We start from the raw sequence: 18202 nt of genomic DNA, 5'->3' as shown, positions 1-18202 counted from the left end.
AAAACGCGACTGTCACGTGTGATATACTACGTTTTTCACACACCCGTCTACACGCGAAAACCACATACAACAACATACTAAGGGCTATTCGGTGGTGGTCCGCGGGATGTTGAGCAAACAAACGTGATAATCATAACAATATTATACACGTGAGTGTGCGCGCGTGTGTGTGTGTAAGTGCGTGGAACTCGTGGTTTACAATATGTATATACTTCTATGAGACGGAGGAGGTATTTTGCCCATAATAATTTATTAATATTATATAACGTCGGGCTGAGGAAAATAAGACCGCTACGATTTGTTTATTTCAATGCGTGTTTGTTCATTATGCTGTTATTTCATTATTTATTATTACTACGGGGTATAAAATACGTAGATATTCCACGCGAAAAATACGATGTACTGTGCGTATATAATGCTTTATGTTTTATTACAAGTGTTATAAACAACAATAAAAAATAATCTGATCAACACCAACAGCAGCCGCAGCAATGGTGACGCGTAAGTATTGTATGCGTGCCTATATTATACAATAGCTATTGTGCTGTTTCAATACTGTTGGGTATGCTTTAAATGCAAAAATTAAAATAGCAGGCGGCCGTAAAACTGGGCAACAGATCTATAAACACTGGCCCATATATACCAAAGCGAATAGGAAAGCAAAATTAGAATAAAACGTCAAAAAAATATTAAGTCCTCGAAGACAAAATTGAAAACGGAAAAAAACAAACAAAGGTGTTTCCAAGTAGAAACGTCAAGGATATAGTGTTTGACAGTCACGAACCGCCTCTAATTTTGAGACGGCGCGGCGTCACGCATTAGTCCGCAGTGTCACTACTTTTCGCCCGTGGCGCTCTACGTCGTTATATTATTATGATACGCGAAGTGGACGACATGTTATGCGTGTACGCATTTTAACAAACGACGCCGTATAGTCGAGCATTGAACAGGATTTTTGAACACGAATCTGCGGTAGAAATCGCGTACAGTCGTACCTATAGATAAACACGAAACTTCAGAACTTTTTAATTGGCGCGGAAGACATCATTTAGATTATTAGGGTGAAGATGACATGTCTTATACTCCGGTATTTGAGAATAAATGTGATCGGGGTTTTATTTCTTGTTTTTACAAGTCTATAGTATATAAGTACTAACATTACAACTCATTCACGGGGATGCTGGCACCCCAAATGATGGCCGAATTATTGTAGTCTTGACTTCTGTAATATTGTTGATGACAAAATTAAATACATTATTATATTACTTTCGAGAAAAATGTATCAGTGTTGTTTCAGTAATAATTGAACGATTTATTAAAGATTTCTGGAATTTATAGGGGAGTATTGCTTTAATGGTTCTACCTTGGCTCCGCCCCCGGTACTAAACAAAACCATGAAACCTACATTTTGTTTATATTATAAAAACACTTAATGCTATTGAAACAATTAAGTCAATAAAAAAAAAAATAAACAAAAAATATTTTTTGTCCTGAGAACACGAAGGAAACTAAAATAAGAATATTTAGACAGACAGCTGCAGCGGAGTCATCACTCGTTAGTATTACAGCAACGGATGGACAAAATGCGCTTTGAATATATAATGATAACTTTTATAATATATTATTATAGTGTGCATGGTGTATACACATTTGCTTAATTTAATAACAAATTCGTATCGTTTCCCGTTTACAACGGGACGAATTCGACGGATTTTGATTAATAACAATCTTCTATTTATTATGTAAGACGTATTTATAACCGTGTAGAACAACGCTCTAACATGGCAAAAACTAAGAAGCTGGTTTTTTTTTTTTATTTGTCTAGACGTCTATATAGTATACAGTATTGTACAGTCGTACGCGTTATTGTAAAACGCTTTTATTCAAAGAAGTTTAGCATTCCCAGAATGTTTCGCTGTCTTTTAAATGAAATAGCTGATCTCTTAAAAACAAATTATATAACTTTAGATTCATTGCGACTGCGGTTTGATATTGTTTTTTCAAAGTACCAATAATAGCCATAAAATATTTGAAACCGTATAAGATATACGTATGACTGTATTTTATATTAATAATACAATAATTAAAATGAATTCCATTCATATTTCATTTTGTGGGTAAGACCAGAAGAAAGAGAGCCATCGTTTGACATACGGGCGGCATATTGTGATAAAATATGAGACAGGACAGATGGTCGGCAGCAGGAGTACGGCACGTGCTATGGTTCGGCGGCAGCGGTTCTAATGATTTACATTTGTTCATATTGTATCATAATCTTATATGACGTTAAACGGCATATGTATTCATATAATATATATATATATTGTTATAACGAAATCGATCCAAAAAGAAAAAAAAACTGTTAAAAGTTCAATACAACAGACGTGTTTTTATCATACGAACAATAATTATATAAAAATAATTTATTAAATATAAGATAGATAGTTTTCGCATATAATAAAGGAAAAACAATCTTTGGTCTTAAATACGAATTTAGATAAAAATTAATTAGCCATTTAAAATATTTAGAGAATGATTAAATAAATTCAACTGAAATATTATGTTCATAATTATCAAATGAATAAGCTAATAGGCAATAATATCGAACAATTATTTTATACAACTTCAAAATTTAGCTAGTTATGAAAGGAAGTCATAACACATAATTTGTTTTTAATATGCACGCTTGAATACAATGTCGGAATGTGTGTTCTTTTTAGAATTTACTCTGAACGTAAAAGATAATCTGTTTGAAATAACATAATTTTAATGATTTAATAAATCAACGTGTTTGAATTCACACGCAACCATCATATTATTATAGTTAAGAAGTAACAAGTATATTATTAACATAATATATATACGTAAAATATATGATTTAAAATAAACTTTTATGTGTAAATTACATAATAGCATTCTCTTAATTATTAACAAAATAGATACTGTTGATAATTATTAATTTAAAGATATAGCAGTAATATGATTTTATGAATATATAATATCATATAAAACTTGATACTTAAAACAAATGAATACACTCGGGAAAACAATAATCGTATATATCATGTAGTTAACGTATACGTTTTGTTTATAGGCATAGCGTTTTTTTTTTTTAATTCTAATACTTCCTAGCGAGAACGGTTGTTCATACGAAACAAACTATATTAAATATCACATTATGTTATTATAATAATATATCAGATGTCATATATTGTTGGACGAGATGGAAACAGAGAGCCAAATTTCCGTATAGTCCTTTTCCCTTCTTTCCGCAAGTACTTAGATACATAGGCACTCTGGTATAACTGCGCGGACGTGTCCCCTCTCGATTTATGATTTTTGCGCCACTTGAATTTGCGATCACCGCCGAAGGCGCGGTATGGCGATATAGTAAGTTATATTATATAGGTAGTGTACATGTGTTCCACCTATATATAGTGTACATACGCGTGTGTATATACATTATACACATCGTATTGGCAGCGAACACTCGATTTATATAAAAAAAAACAAACTCCTAACAATTCGCATCACGAATTATCTCTCGCGGCCGCGCCTCCCCATCGACATCCCAGTATTATATATAAATCGCACGCACGCTGCACAAGTGCTAGTACCCCCCCCTGATGATTTTTTTTTCGGCCCCCGAACCTCGGCTCGATCGTTACGCGTTATTGTTCTCTCGTAACGTATCGGGGCCGAACCAAACAACCCTCCGACCGTGTAAAGGTGTACCCCCGAACCGCGGTGTACGCGGTATGTATATATATATGCACATATATGCACAGTACGTGTACACGTCACCTGGGTACTGATTTTACGATGCCATGTGTTTGGGGTTGGAGGGTACTACAGCGATCGGTCATGAATGACGTGTCATCGTGTGTGAGAGTGTGTGTAATACGCACTTTAATACACACGTTGATCCCAATTGTATTACGATTTAATGCGCTATTGTCGTCGAGCGCATTTCATAATTATTCTGTTGTGCATCGCGCGTGTTTCGTCCCGTTTAATTTCACGTGTCGAATTTTCGGGCTGGACTTCCGGACGGACGACCCTGCCCGGTCGTAAAAATTAAACATTTTGGCGGAAATGCCGCGCGTATTTCATCATAGCAACGGAACCGATCTGTGCAGACACACGCACAGTGGCATATGTAATAATATATACGAGTACACTGTACTATACACACCCATGCCGTTAAAACGCGTTATATTATTATTTCATTTATAATAATATAAATCAATTCGGATAAAAGCATTTCTGCTAACTCATTTTGACCAGAACTCAATGAAAACTGGTTCTCGTGCGTGAATTTAATTTGTCACCGTGTGTGACAGTATAATATGTAGGTATCAAACCCATATATACATATATATTTATATATTATTATGTGAATGTATGTATGTTATCTCCTCCTGCACACACGCATCGTATTTTGTACGTGTATATAAAGTGTACGGAATTGAAAACCACTAGATAATATTTTTTTGTCATTACTCGTTGAAAAATTAATTGAAAGGATTCGTCAAGAAGACATATTATTTTTTCACTACGTATTAATATAATAATAATAAAAACAAAAAAAAAAACGTGACTTAAAGAAATCACGAAAAATAGGCCTTCGTCTTTCTTATTTTGAGCAATTGCATGACGTGTAACTATTGTATATTATAATATAAACGGTCTGCACGGTTTTAATCACTACTGTGGTAGTGTACTAGTGTCTATACGAACGGTTAACCGCGATATACCTACGATTTAAAAAGTTTTTCGAATTAAGTTAGTGTTGTACTGTTGTACATATTTATACGAAAAATATATTTATGTAGGTACGTATAATGTATAAATAAGGTACATAATCGTATGTACTGAGACGTTGTCCCGTCGAGCCATTGATGTAGCGTATGTACGCATATTTTCCGTATTGCGGATACAAATACTGCAGGTGTTATATATGTGCACAATGTTTTGAGTATTTTCAATGCAGACTCGTGGTGCGCACTCCGATTTATTTATCAGTTCTCTTCGAATATACTATAAAGGTACAAACTATAGGCGTTTGGTTTTTCTTTTATTATTACCTTACATATAATAAATATCGTATTGGATATTTTTCTGATATTACGCATTCTAAAGTGGTAATGTGTTTTGTAAAGAATATACTATATAGAGTATATGGTGCGTATTATACGACAAAGATTGACTTTAAATCTGTATAGTAAATTACGACCAATGCGCGCGATACATATAAAATATATTGTATATATATATATATAAATCGAACATATTTTTATATAATAATAAACACAAAAAAAACCGTTTACGTACATTGTCAGGTTGGTCGGATGGTGGGAATGTGGAATACAATTTTGACCCAATCGAATAAGAAAATATTACAGTATCGCTTACGTGACCAATTATTATACTATATATCTTATGTATTACATAAACGGTGTCATGTACAAAATGTGATAGCAATTTTTGAAAAGACTTAGGTAGTTAGAATCTGAAGAATAAAAATCAGTACAATGAAGTTGGTATTACAAGAAAAAGAAAAACGAAGGTGTTTCTTACGACGTTATGACGTAATCTATTTAAGACAGAAAATTATATAGACAGGGTCTTGAGAGAAAGTATATGAGTATATACATGCGATAGCTGTAGTATTTATGTATATATATGGGTTCTACTCTATTACAACAAGTGTTATTGGACGTGTCACAAGTAGGAAAGGTAGACAATAATATAATATAAAAATAAAATTCACGTATATACATATAATAATAAAACGATTTTTAAACTTGTTGCGACATATACACATAATGTGTTTGAAATTCATATACTGGCAAAATTGAATTTTTAAGAATTTGTTTTATCTTTTTATATCATGGTACTATACATAGGTTATAACTACGATATTTTGTATTGTTCGGTTGGTTAATAAGATATTTTTCTAAATTAAATACTGTTGTGAACAAACGCTTCGAGGCAGTCGAAATCCGATCTAGTTATTGTACGCGTTCGATTTCTCAGAAGTAAAACGTATAATAATAGTGCTGACACGAACATACAACTACATAATATCATAATTTACCACAAATATGTATATAAATTATTTGAAAGTATATATACAATGTATACTGTTTGCACAATTTATTGCACAACGATCAGTGTCGAACGTCTTCTTTGCGTCAAACTTTAATGACGCGACAACGATATTTTGTTTACTAACACATTCATTTGATGATCACTAACCGAGAAGGTTGATGGTGTATGATCATGAGAAATGGCCCCGTCAGACATTTAGTTAAGACGACCCCTACATTTTAGTAGTACCTAATCTTCACAACCTCTAACATATTTAATTATTATAAAAAAAAATTAAATAATCAAATCAAAAAATAAATTCAAACTTATGGTGTATAACTTATTTTATATATTGCAGAAATAAATACAAGAATTGGCCCAGTGATCATTTTCCCACCTGCCTATTGAATTTCTCCGCTCCTGTTTATTTCCTGAGGTGGAGCAGGAAGAATAGATTCATAATATGAGAATTGAAAAAAATCGTTGAAAATACAGATACCTAAGTTAAACATGATATACACACACACACACACTAAGAAGGGAAATTTTAGGGTCAGTAAACCGTAACAATGATGTAAAAAATATCAAAAATCTTTCGCGACACAAATCGAAATCGGACGGAACACACCGATAACGTAGAATGGCGACATGCTTATTATTAACATCGCTGTACCGGGGATGCGGTGAGACGAGACTACAATATAGTACACGAAAAAAATGCACATTAATCGCGACGATTATACGCGCATTATTAGCTAGTATAATAATATAGTATATAAATCACGGGTACGCTATTTAAGGTTCATCATGGTCGGCGTTTTCAATTATAATATATTTATGTTACATAACGACATTTAGACCACCGACTGTCGGTCTTCTTCAAAGCCACACTCGCCGAGCACAATAACGCACACGCGCACAGGAAGTGCGATAATATTAAAACGAACGCCACACGAGTCATCGTGTACGTTATAATGGTTATTCACCTTTCCGCCTTTCCTCGGAGAATGCCCAGGTGTGCATCTCTCGGGGCGGGCGGCGGCGGCGATGTGCCTCTAAGAATTTTCTTCCGACGCCTACGCGCACAATGGACGGGTTAGAAATTCTCAAGGTAAATAGAGCTAGTCGTAGTCCTCCTCGACGTCGTCGTCGGACGTTCTCATACTTGGATGGCGACTGCCGAGTAACCCGTAAACGACGAACGTCGGAGTATTATTATTATTATTATTATTATTATTGTTGTTATGTGTGCGGCGAGCATTCTATACGTATACGACCATAATAAATATATAATAATATAAAATACGAGCCGCACGAAACCAGTTCCTATCCTTAAACATTATGGTGTACAAAGGATTCCCAAAACGCGGGGAGCCAGGTCGATGTAATCTTGAAAAATGATCGTGTGAATACCGAATAGTATAATATCAGTATGATATTTTGTGTGTGAATGCGTGGGGTGGGAGGGTAAAGTAATACTACGAAGCGAGATATATGCGCCTTTACACCCTATATTAAGTCGTGGAAACGAAACGATTTCGATTTGTTGGAATTTAATGCGTTACGTTACGATCGTATACCACTGCATCGCAATCATTTCAAATAAACATATATTGCACGAGTGTGATTTGTCATTATTTCGTGATTCGACGCTGTTATATTACTTTTAAAGTTTTAGATTTTAATCGAAAAATAATACATTTTGCTTTTAAAAATAATTTCAGTCAATATTATACTTTTTTTTTAATAAATTAGGTAACTAGTTAGAATGTGTAATTGACTAAAATAGGTATGTAAAAATATTCATCAATCGAGACGTTTTTTTAAATTATTAGTTGAATTTCCATAAATAAATAAATAAAATATAACTTATTAATATATAAGAAAATATATATTTTTGATTATACGTCAATATACATTTCTATCTAAGATCTACCAGAGTAATCATTCTATTGATTATACATGATTTTAAATGTATTATAATATTGTTAAATTTAATTTTATATTCTATTAACTAAGACATAGAAACATAATTATTTCATATAATTATTATAGTATTATACAAATAATAGAAATAGTTAATTGAATATACTTGGTCAAAAATATATATATATATTTTTTAATAAGGATTTTATTTGATCTTCATTATAATACTACTATTATCTGTTCTATAAAGAATCATTTATAATTAAAGAAATATTAATTATTCGTATAATTGTTTATAATTATGGCATATTATACGATTATTTTAAATGCTATAGGGTTTAATTTTTAATAATTTTTTGTTTAAATGCTGTCTATGAGTCAACTATGTAGTATTTATTTAAACATTAATATTTAATCAGATCTTATTATGGTTATTGGTTTTAATTATATTAAATAAATAGCTATTAAGTATTTTTAATTGATAGATAGTATGAATATTTGCTTTAGCTTAATATAATTGAGAACATTAAAATATTTTAATTGATTAGATTTTAATGGAAACTATTCACATAAATCTAATTTTTCAATTGCTTACAATACAATTTCCCAAAAATTGTGAATTCGTAGAAAATATTTTACTGTAATATATTGATTTGAAATTGTCGGTATTAAGTCTTACAAAATTACAATAGACTAAATGTTTTACTTGTTTATGTGTATTTATATACTTTTGTCTGTAGAATGAAATGATTTAAATTACATGAGAGGTTTTTTTTAGTGTTTTTTTGAATTTTGTAGATGGGGTGTAAAGGATGAGGGTTATTTTCTAGTGTCTTTGTAATTAAATTGGTCTTACAATAAGTTTTGGTGTTTTTCTATATGCCCTCAACAGGAAGAGACTACGGGTGTTTGGTTACAGCTGTAGCACGTTAGTGGGGATCATCTCGGAAACGGAAGCGGCGACTTCACCAGACTCGTGAATGGCAACCCAACGCAAAGAGAAGTACTCGAAAAAAAAAATATTGAAATGAACTGCATTACCGGAAGCGGTGAAGATGATCGAAAACCTCAGTTTAAAATCTTAACAAGTGCGTCTAGATTGCATGCTATTTACATGTATTCATTCTTATACAATGAGGCCAACAAGTTTTTAGAGAACAACTGACCTTAAAAATCAATATTTAATAGCATAATATAATATCTTTATGTGTAAAATATATTTTTAGATTTTATAATATATTACTATAGCAGTAAACTATATTTATGTTTCGTGTTATTATGGAGAAGTGTAATAATATTTTATTGTTTTCATGATTTTGTGAAAATATAATTTTTGTGTTCAATATTGCTAATCCGCTTAAAATTCTAGGGCTTATAATATATTTTATAAGTATTGAATAATGTGTACTTGGGAATGTTTAAGTGAGCAGTTTATTCACGTGAATTATTTTAAATTTTGTGTTGTCAATTAATTTCTGTTGGTTTAGCAGAATTGTATTATGCATGCTGGATTACATGTGTTTTATTTCAATTATGAAATCGGATTATTGTTTATCTGTATTTATCACGTAAAGAAAACAATGTGTTGAAATTTAAATGTTTAAAAACATAATAGTATTTAATGTTGTATTGTTTTATTTTTATACAGGTACTTATGTATGAAATAACTGAGGAAGTATACTTTTTATTTTTGAATATGTTTTTAAAATTTAAAAACGTTAAAAATTATATTGTGTACCTATATAGTATATACTAATTACAAATAATATATCTAACTGCTAGTACATTAACTATCGAATAAGACATTATATATATAAATCATTATTTTATGGTATAGGACTTGGAAGTTCTAGAAATATTTTTACATACACAACATAATATATATTTTACCGTAGAACGTATTTTTCATTTTGTGGTTATTAACTATACACAACCGAATACGGAAACGAAGCAGCACATGTTGGTATTTGTTTTAACTTACACATTTTAAACCGCCCTAGGCTATGTAACGTACTAACATGTAATAAATTATATCTTAAAAAAAAAATAGTAAGTTTTTTCCAAGAATTTTTTCTATGACTGAATCATAAACTATTTTCTTTATCGTTAGTTGTATTATCAAAATCATTTATAGCGATTTATGTGTGGATCTCGTTGAAAGCGCTTCTTAGTTATAGTCGTTACGATGTCACGCGTTTTATTGTACTATTCCCATAAAAATATAGCAATAATATGTCGATAGTAACGAAAAAAATATGCTTAATGAGACTCGTGCGAGATCTTAAACAGTCTTAGACATCGTGACGCGTTATCATGCTCAGTTTAATCTGTTGTAACGGGTTAAAACAAGTGACATTAATATTCGAAAAATTGCAATTTTTACGATTATTATTATTTCGTTCTTCGAAACGACACGCCCGATGACGACGTCCACGGCACGTCGTTAAGAGGGGTCTTCGTTGTTGGCGACGTCTCAAACGTGCCGTGTCCGCGTCACCTATAATACAACTCAACCAGAATTATATTATTATTTTCGTTCGTCCGCTAGCCGTGGCTGTAAATCACAAGCAGCAAACCAGTCGACGATTATTATTATTATTATTATTATTATTATTATTAAATTATAAACATCTGAATGTTTCACTTTTCACGGTACATCACGAACTATATAGGTACACTGCCGACTGATGTATAGTGACGGTGTTCATACCGTTGGCACAGAGAATGCGGTCATCCTTGAAGTTCGGCAACGTTGGCGAGGGAATACCCGGGGTGGGTCGGCGGGGGCGTTGGGTCGGGTTTCGTGTTTAGTCAAAGAAAAAATATGTGTTTTCGCGGTAATTGTTACTACTCCGGGGTTCCAATCCACTCCGCCGGTGGAATGTTTACGACCCGAAGACCGGTATACTCGTACGTACGCATAGCGATGCGGTAACCTGTCCGGCGGCGCTATCCGGCGCGATCATCACCCCCGCAGAGAGACGCTACATTAACTGTGGCCTCCCAGTAGGACGGGGTACAGGGCCAGGGGTCTGCACCGCACTCCGGTTGTCGGTTGAGGTCATCCGACACAATGACATCGGTCGAATAAAATGGAAACGGATAAATTTGAATTTACTACGTATATAAAACCATATAATATAATGTTGTATTGTATATATAGGCACACATTCTCGTTTCGGACGTGTATATTCACCTGCAGCAGTGTTTATGCCGTTGCTGTTGTTGCGTGCCGGATTCGTCGTTGAACGCGGGAAAAAATGGCCACCGAAGGTTGTTCGGCTAATGAATGGACAACTATAATTACACTGGGATAGGTAAAATAAACGGTACATGCGTTTTTAATAAATAATATTATAATCGTCGTAGGTATTCGATATAAATGATGGTACGTAGGGAGATCGCAGGAAACGCGAACGAACCGCCGACGACGGTTTAATAGCGATTTATTTCGGGGACTAAATGGAGCACAGATGGCAACGGCAGACGGGTTTTAGGTCTAGATTTTATACCAAATATTTATCCAGCTGGCTAATGCAAAACCAAGGCTTTGTTTTTCTATAATATATTATATTTATTATATTATAATTTATAGTAGACGCAATAATCATGAAACGTTTAACATTTTAAGCGTTTCAAGTATATATGAATTTATGCATATAATATATTGTATACATAATAGGTAAACGAAATACTAACGCAATGAAAGCTATATACAAATATGTATGGCCATTGTGTCCAAAAATTATCTTTTCACTATAACACTCCAAACAAACAAACAAATATTTTTTAATTTTAATTATAATTGTTTGTAGGTTTATTTTTTAAGTGTGATATGAACATTTTGTTTGATTAACTTCCGGTAGTCATAGTTACCGAACGTAGCGGAAATAAATAATATGCCTCTTGTATTTGTTTTTTTACTTAGAATCAATGATGAACGTGCTTAACGGCAATTTTTATATAATCCCCTTCACAAACCTATTAACGTAGGTACCATCTCCCTTTTATAACGCATTCAAAATCATTTATAACCACATTATCTGTTGGATAAAGAAAACGTACATTAAAATATATATATAGAGAGAGGGCTGGGTCTTTGAATACAAATAAAATATAAATTCCAGTTTTTTTTTTTTTAATAATTTTTGGACATCGGTACATATATGAAAACGCGTCAATGATTTCAATATTGTTTTCTAATAATTATTTTGACATTCAAACAATTATACGGTTTCTCACTGTATAACAATATACTAGTACAAAACACACTGCGTATCCATTCTATTCTATTCATCCCTTCGATTTACACATGTTGATAGTAACTTTAGCGGTTTTTGAAAAACCTATACTAATATATTACGTATCTACCGTATATTTTTACCCCTTGCAATACTTGCAAAGGTTTCTTCATGCATATGTATGCGTATTCCACTCTCAGAGGGTGACCGAGATATAGTTTACAGGTTAAAAAAAAGAAATTACATTTTTTCACCAGGAATTTCGTTGAAACCCAATCATTTCAACGGTAGAGAAGAGTTGACATTTAAACATTGTAACATACCCTGTTCACCTATGGTTTCCCAGCATCACGAGTACGGCTTCTGCTGTCTGCTGTCTGCCACGTGCACATATATACGCACACACACAAACACACACCCCAAAATACACTTTTACACAGTTAACAAAATAACTCGATGGAAATGAGCAGTACCCGAGTGTAATGCTATGTCACACGGCCATTTACCTACACCGGACGAAGTGTTGACGAACACTGTATACAAAATAAGTGTATGCATTTTAATTAACGTCACTCGCGGGAGATGCGATTAGTCTTAAAATGAACGTCCAAGGCTAATGGACGATAAAAACAAAATAATAGTAATAATAATAATGATAATGATAATATTAGTATGGAACCGTCCTAATGGCGTCTGACGTAGACAATAGTTATATTATATACAGCTATAATCTCGTTAAGATTAAAAGTCGAAAACTACTGTCAGCTTACATTCCTACCCCACTGGCGTCATTGTTTGGTTTTGGTTTTACATTAGTTTAACGGCCTACGTTAGGCTACATAAATCATTGAACTTACAAATTTCTGATAAACAGATAACTATATAAACATATGAAGACAATTTATTAAAAATAAACTATGGTACACAGTGATATGTTATGCCTTATGCACTTAAGAGGACGTCACATATCAATTTATTATCTACCTCTGTCAAGGCATAGAAAACATACTTTTTGTGAGTATATGCTTTTAGACCCCAAATAAATTAGTACATCATTAAATTAATAGATTTATAGGTATCTGTGTCGTAGCGTTGAAGTTTTTTTTAATATATTTTATACCATTATTTTTACAATATTTTCATTAAAAATTATATTTATTTCGTTAAAAGTATAGTTATTTTAAAGTGTTTAAAGGTAAAAAAAAATGTTCCATAGAAACAATGAATATAGTTTTTAAATAATACCTATTGATTATTAGTAAGTACTAAGTTATAAGTGCACAATAATTGCTATTTAAATTTAGCATTAACAAACAAATGTTTAAGTTTTCAAAACAAAAGATACCTATTATGTATTATAATACAGGTAAATTTGCAGTTAAAGATAATGTAATTACCCGTACATTATGTCCAATAATTACGGAGGCGAATAATTTAAAATATTGAATAACAGATTAATAACACATACTTCTATGTGATTTTATGAATTTGCATTTCGAAAGTTCATTAAATACGCTTCTTGGTAATTTTGACAAGGTATGACTGGCAATAAGTGACAAACAACAACTAAACAACTTGTGCTTAAATATCGAAATTAATTTTTATGAGCATTAATTTTTTGGTCGAAAGTTGAAACATCATAAGTATCATCTACGTATACAACAACCATTTAATAATGTATTATATATTAATATTTAATAGTACTATATAACAATATAAGAGTTATAATAATAAAACAGTTGCAAGGCTGATGTTAGTAATTCTTTACATATGGACAGAATTAAATTTATAGTTGAGAACCTATCTTAGAAAATGCTGCCCTTGTTATGGATCTAATTGTTACTGTCTTAGTAGGTTTTGGGTCACTTATGCCCTAAATCGGCCTTAGGTACATAATATTATATCACGTTTAAACTGAATATCTATAATGCAATAATATATATATATGTATATATATATACAACTATTGTAAACCGTTATAAAGGATATAATTCAAAATTGCACTGAACCATGTACTCATTAGTTCTTTAATGATTTTTTTTCGTATTTTACATGTATATCATGTCTACAAGACGCTTATTTGATGTAAATATTGCACGCGGCATAGAACGTAAATGCAATACAATATCAGCACGATACGCGCGCGTGACCTACTGAAATTTGTGAGTGTGCAATTATTTATATTCGTAAATGTAAAATCTGATGGCGGAGACTGTTCCAGATTCAACTAATTATAAATTCATTTAAACGGTCATCCATCCGGTCCGTTTTGTCCGTTAAGAGTCTCCGAATTCAAAGGGTGTTTGTTACTCCCTAGTCCCTACAATACGATGCCAGTACATAGATCCGGTTTATTTTTTTTTTTTTTTTTAGTGAACCCCGTTTTTATATAATACAGCCCTGCTGTTTTTAATAACCGACACCAGCTGCACTGCTGCACATTGCTGGTTGGCATAAACCTGTAGTCGAAAATAATAAAATAATAATAATAATAATAAAATAAGGTCGGAAATATAACCGTCAGACCGTGTGCTTTCATGTAGAGTATACAAGCAGCATATAATAATAATATAATATAATATATTATAATATACATTTAGTACATATGTATACAACAATATGGCAAGTATTTGAATTTTCAACTGTTATATCCAGCTCTGAAACCAGTTTACATATCATATTATTATCATGCGCAGCAGTTATACGGATAACACAATTATTATTGTTGTATAACGGAAAACTAAGAGTACGTGTTAATTGATTGATAAAAGTTTTCTTAGGTAATTTTTAGGAGGCGCCTTATTTTTAACACCGCCGAAAAGGAAATATAAAGCCACATGTACCTATATAATAATATATAGTATAATTTATTAGTATACAGAACGAATGTTTTTACAGCAATTTTTGACTTGAAATCTTTTATTATTTCCGATATTTAAAACGTAATGTCTTAACAGTGTTTTATGTTTTTAAAAAAGTACGTTATATTTAATACTCATATTTACTAACAACCTTTGAAGGTTCGTTATTGTTCATGAATTGCACATTTGCACCTGATAACGTACTCTTTAATAATTTAATATATTCCTGATGCTACCTGTATAATTAAATAGTATGCATATATAGTATATATAATATAATGTTCCAACATGTATATATTTGTTTGTAATTAGTAATTATAACTGATATAGGTATCATCAGTAAAATACTTTTTAACCGACCTGTAATACCTATTAGTTATCGGCGCTATTACGTGCGGACTTATCTACTTAACCATTAATTAACTTTCGACATTCATTCAGTTGTTTTTATAATTTATTTAACAATACGTGATGATTGTTAAAAAGCAAAACGAATAAAAAATAAGGATGGCACGAACCATCCACTATGGAGAATCAATAAAAATTATATTATAAACACACGCGTTTCGGCCCAAGTAGTTTCACGCCATTCGGCGTGTGAACCCCAAAATATGCTCTTATGTTGTAGGGACCGGATTTTGAAACATATGTGAGTGGTGTTACTATATGCTGTAGACCGCACGTTGATGAAACAAAAAGAAAAAAAATTAAATAAATCGAAGGGTAGGATTTTGGGTCATATCTCCTCTTCAAAACGTGCTTGGTATTATGGTTCTATACTCTCAACAATCCCAGTTTGTTCCCGCCAAAACCATATATATAATAAAAGTGCGTCGTACGATATTATTATTGTCAATTCAAAAGGTTATTAATAATAAAAAAAAAAAAAAAAAAACCGAATAGAGTCAACACTTCAACAGACTAGCGTCTATGTATAATGCGTATATTTTGTATATATATATGTATATCATATTCGTTTAAGTCTGTCCCTTGAGCTCGTTTATACGCATTTACAAATTTTGTTTTTCATCCGACACGATAAATATAGCGTATAAACACCAATTATACGTAAATAAGACATTTCAGATACTTACTAATACCGGATACTCACGGGGTTCAATAACCAGGTATAAATTTGGTATAAGTATCGTTTTAAAAAAATAATAATATACCATCTGATCAACCAGTAACATGATATTAAAATTCATGTCTGTCTTACAGACGACAGTATTGTCCTATAATAGATCAGTAGCATACACATGATTTTTTTTTTTTTTTGAGGGAGTTGTACTAATAATTATTTTCCGAAATTACATACTACCTGTTGATATAAGTACTAAAGGTATCCTTAATATTTTATAGAAACATATTTTCGCAAAGGAAATCTAGATTTTTATTTGGGGGGGGGGAAATGACCCCCCAACACCCCTCTTAAGTTTGTGCCTTCATTGCTATGTTTTTTAAACGTTGTATATACGAATTTGTGGACTTACGGACTGTGACGGCTTTGGGATCGGCGTTGTCGACCAATTGGCCGAGGGCTTGGACGCGACGCTTGAGGCTCGCCGATCTGGTGGCCACGTCGGTGAGTTGGTCTCGAAGCTCGCGGAACACCTCGTCGGCGAGTGCGGCCACCGAGGCCATCTGCCGAAGTGCATTGCTCAGTGCGCAATTGGTGACGGCGTCCAGCTCGCGGTCCCGGATAGTGGGCACGCCGTGTTCGTCGTGCAGCTTCACCCGGCTCAGGTGTACCGGGCCGACGGCACGTTGTACGAACGGCATGGCGCGGAAACGTAACGCGTAACGGCCGCGATCGGTCACCGGACAAGTTGGCTGACGGCTACTCCTGTGGCCGACGTCTCACAAGACTTCATCGCACGCGCGCAACACACGCGGACACACGATATTATATGAACGCGAACGATGACACACACAAAACACGTCCACGACGTTCGGTGGCCGGCTGATTACTGAACCGCTGTCGCCGTGCCGACCGGCGGCGTGCTCGTACTACACCGGTGTTGTCGTTTTTACTCGTTTTGAAAATCGGCGGCGGCGGCGGCGGCGGCGGCGGCGGTAGCGGCGAGACGGTTCAAACGGACCGGCAGGTTAGCCAACAGAGCCGAGCCGGTATTGTTAGGTATTATAGGTAATAATAATAATAAAAATCGCAGTTTGTTGTTGTACACCTTTAAAAACAATAAACTACCTACCTATACGTAACACACCTACGTTAAATACGTACGTATATTATTTAATTTTTTATCATAGTTGCATGTAAATGTCGTGTCTTATGTGAGATATGCTACATCCTCACGATGAACAATTAAAAAATCAATCGAAAAACACAATACTAAAATTGAATATCTATGTAAAAAACTAAAAATTAAGATTTTTTTGATTTTTAGGAGAGTTCATACTGAAACTGAGTATACTATATAGATTCCTTACCAAGGATTTCCACGTTATTTTCGCATATGTCTTTACCATCACCACGACCTTTTACGGCCAACATCTCCACTACCGAATTCAAAAACCATCATCGAATTCGATAATAATGTTAGTCTTAAAAAAAAAATGATCTAATCCACTACAAAGAATATTAGGTACATATATAAATATAAATATCAATAATAATAATATTATGACATTTGAACTATACAGGTTAGGTTATAGGACATAGGTACTTTACCTATTTGGTAGTACCTATGAAAGTGCTTGGTATGATAATATTGTATATACTCATTCGTATTTCGATGGTTTTAAAATATTTCCCTTTTTTGGCTTAATTATTGCCCAAACGATTTGAAATATTATTATGAACGCGAGCGCTTAAAATAGGTAGGCAGGTACATCAAAGGTACCTACGTATGAAATATGAATCGTGTTGTAATGAATAACTTTTATTGACGTCGGCTATCGTAATATTATCATTACAAAACTATAGGTTAACGCATTATAGTTATTACTTATTAGTTATTACTTATTACGTACCGTATTATGTTCCTCACAGTTCTCGGTCACTGGTCAGGATATTGTATTTGCACTTTGCAGCATATTCTCCATCGAGCACCATTAATA

The 18202-nt window shown here is 33.0% G+C and overlaps 1 protein-coding gene across 1 annotated transcript in view; it reads right to left on the bottom strand.

The window, feature by feature from the left end:
- LOC132917196 (uncharacterized) overlaps nucleotides 1–17133 on the bottom strand; it is a 40443-nt gene extending 23310 nt beyond the window's left edge. The window contains exon 1 of the mRNA XM_060977814.1: nucleotides 16615–17133. Within this exon, the coding sequence (XP_060833797.1) occupies nucleotides 16615–16903 (289 nt within the window). The 5' untranslated portion in view covers nucleotides 16904–17133. The remainder of the gene's footprint in view (nucleotides 1–16614) is intronic.
- Between the last annotated feature and the right edge of the window lie 1069 nt (nucleotides 17134–18202).

Source organism: Rhopalosiphum padi, chromosome 1, assembly GCF_020882245.1.
Source record: "Rhopalosiphum padi isolate XX-2018 chromosome 1, ASM2088224v1, whole genome shotgun sequence".
Taxonomy (NCBI): Eukaryota; Metazoa; Arthropoda; class Insecta; order Hemiptera; family Aphididae; genus Rhopalosiphum; species Rhopalosiphum padi.
Note: the sequence above shows the minus strand (reverse complement) of the source record. Positions and strands in the feature narration are given on the sequence as shown.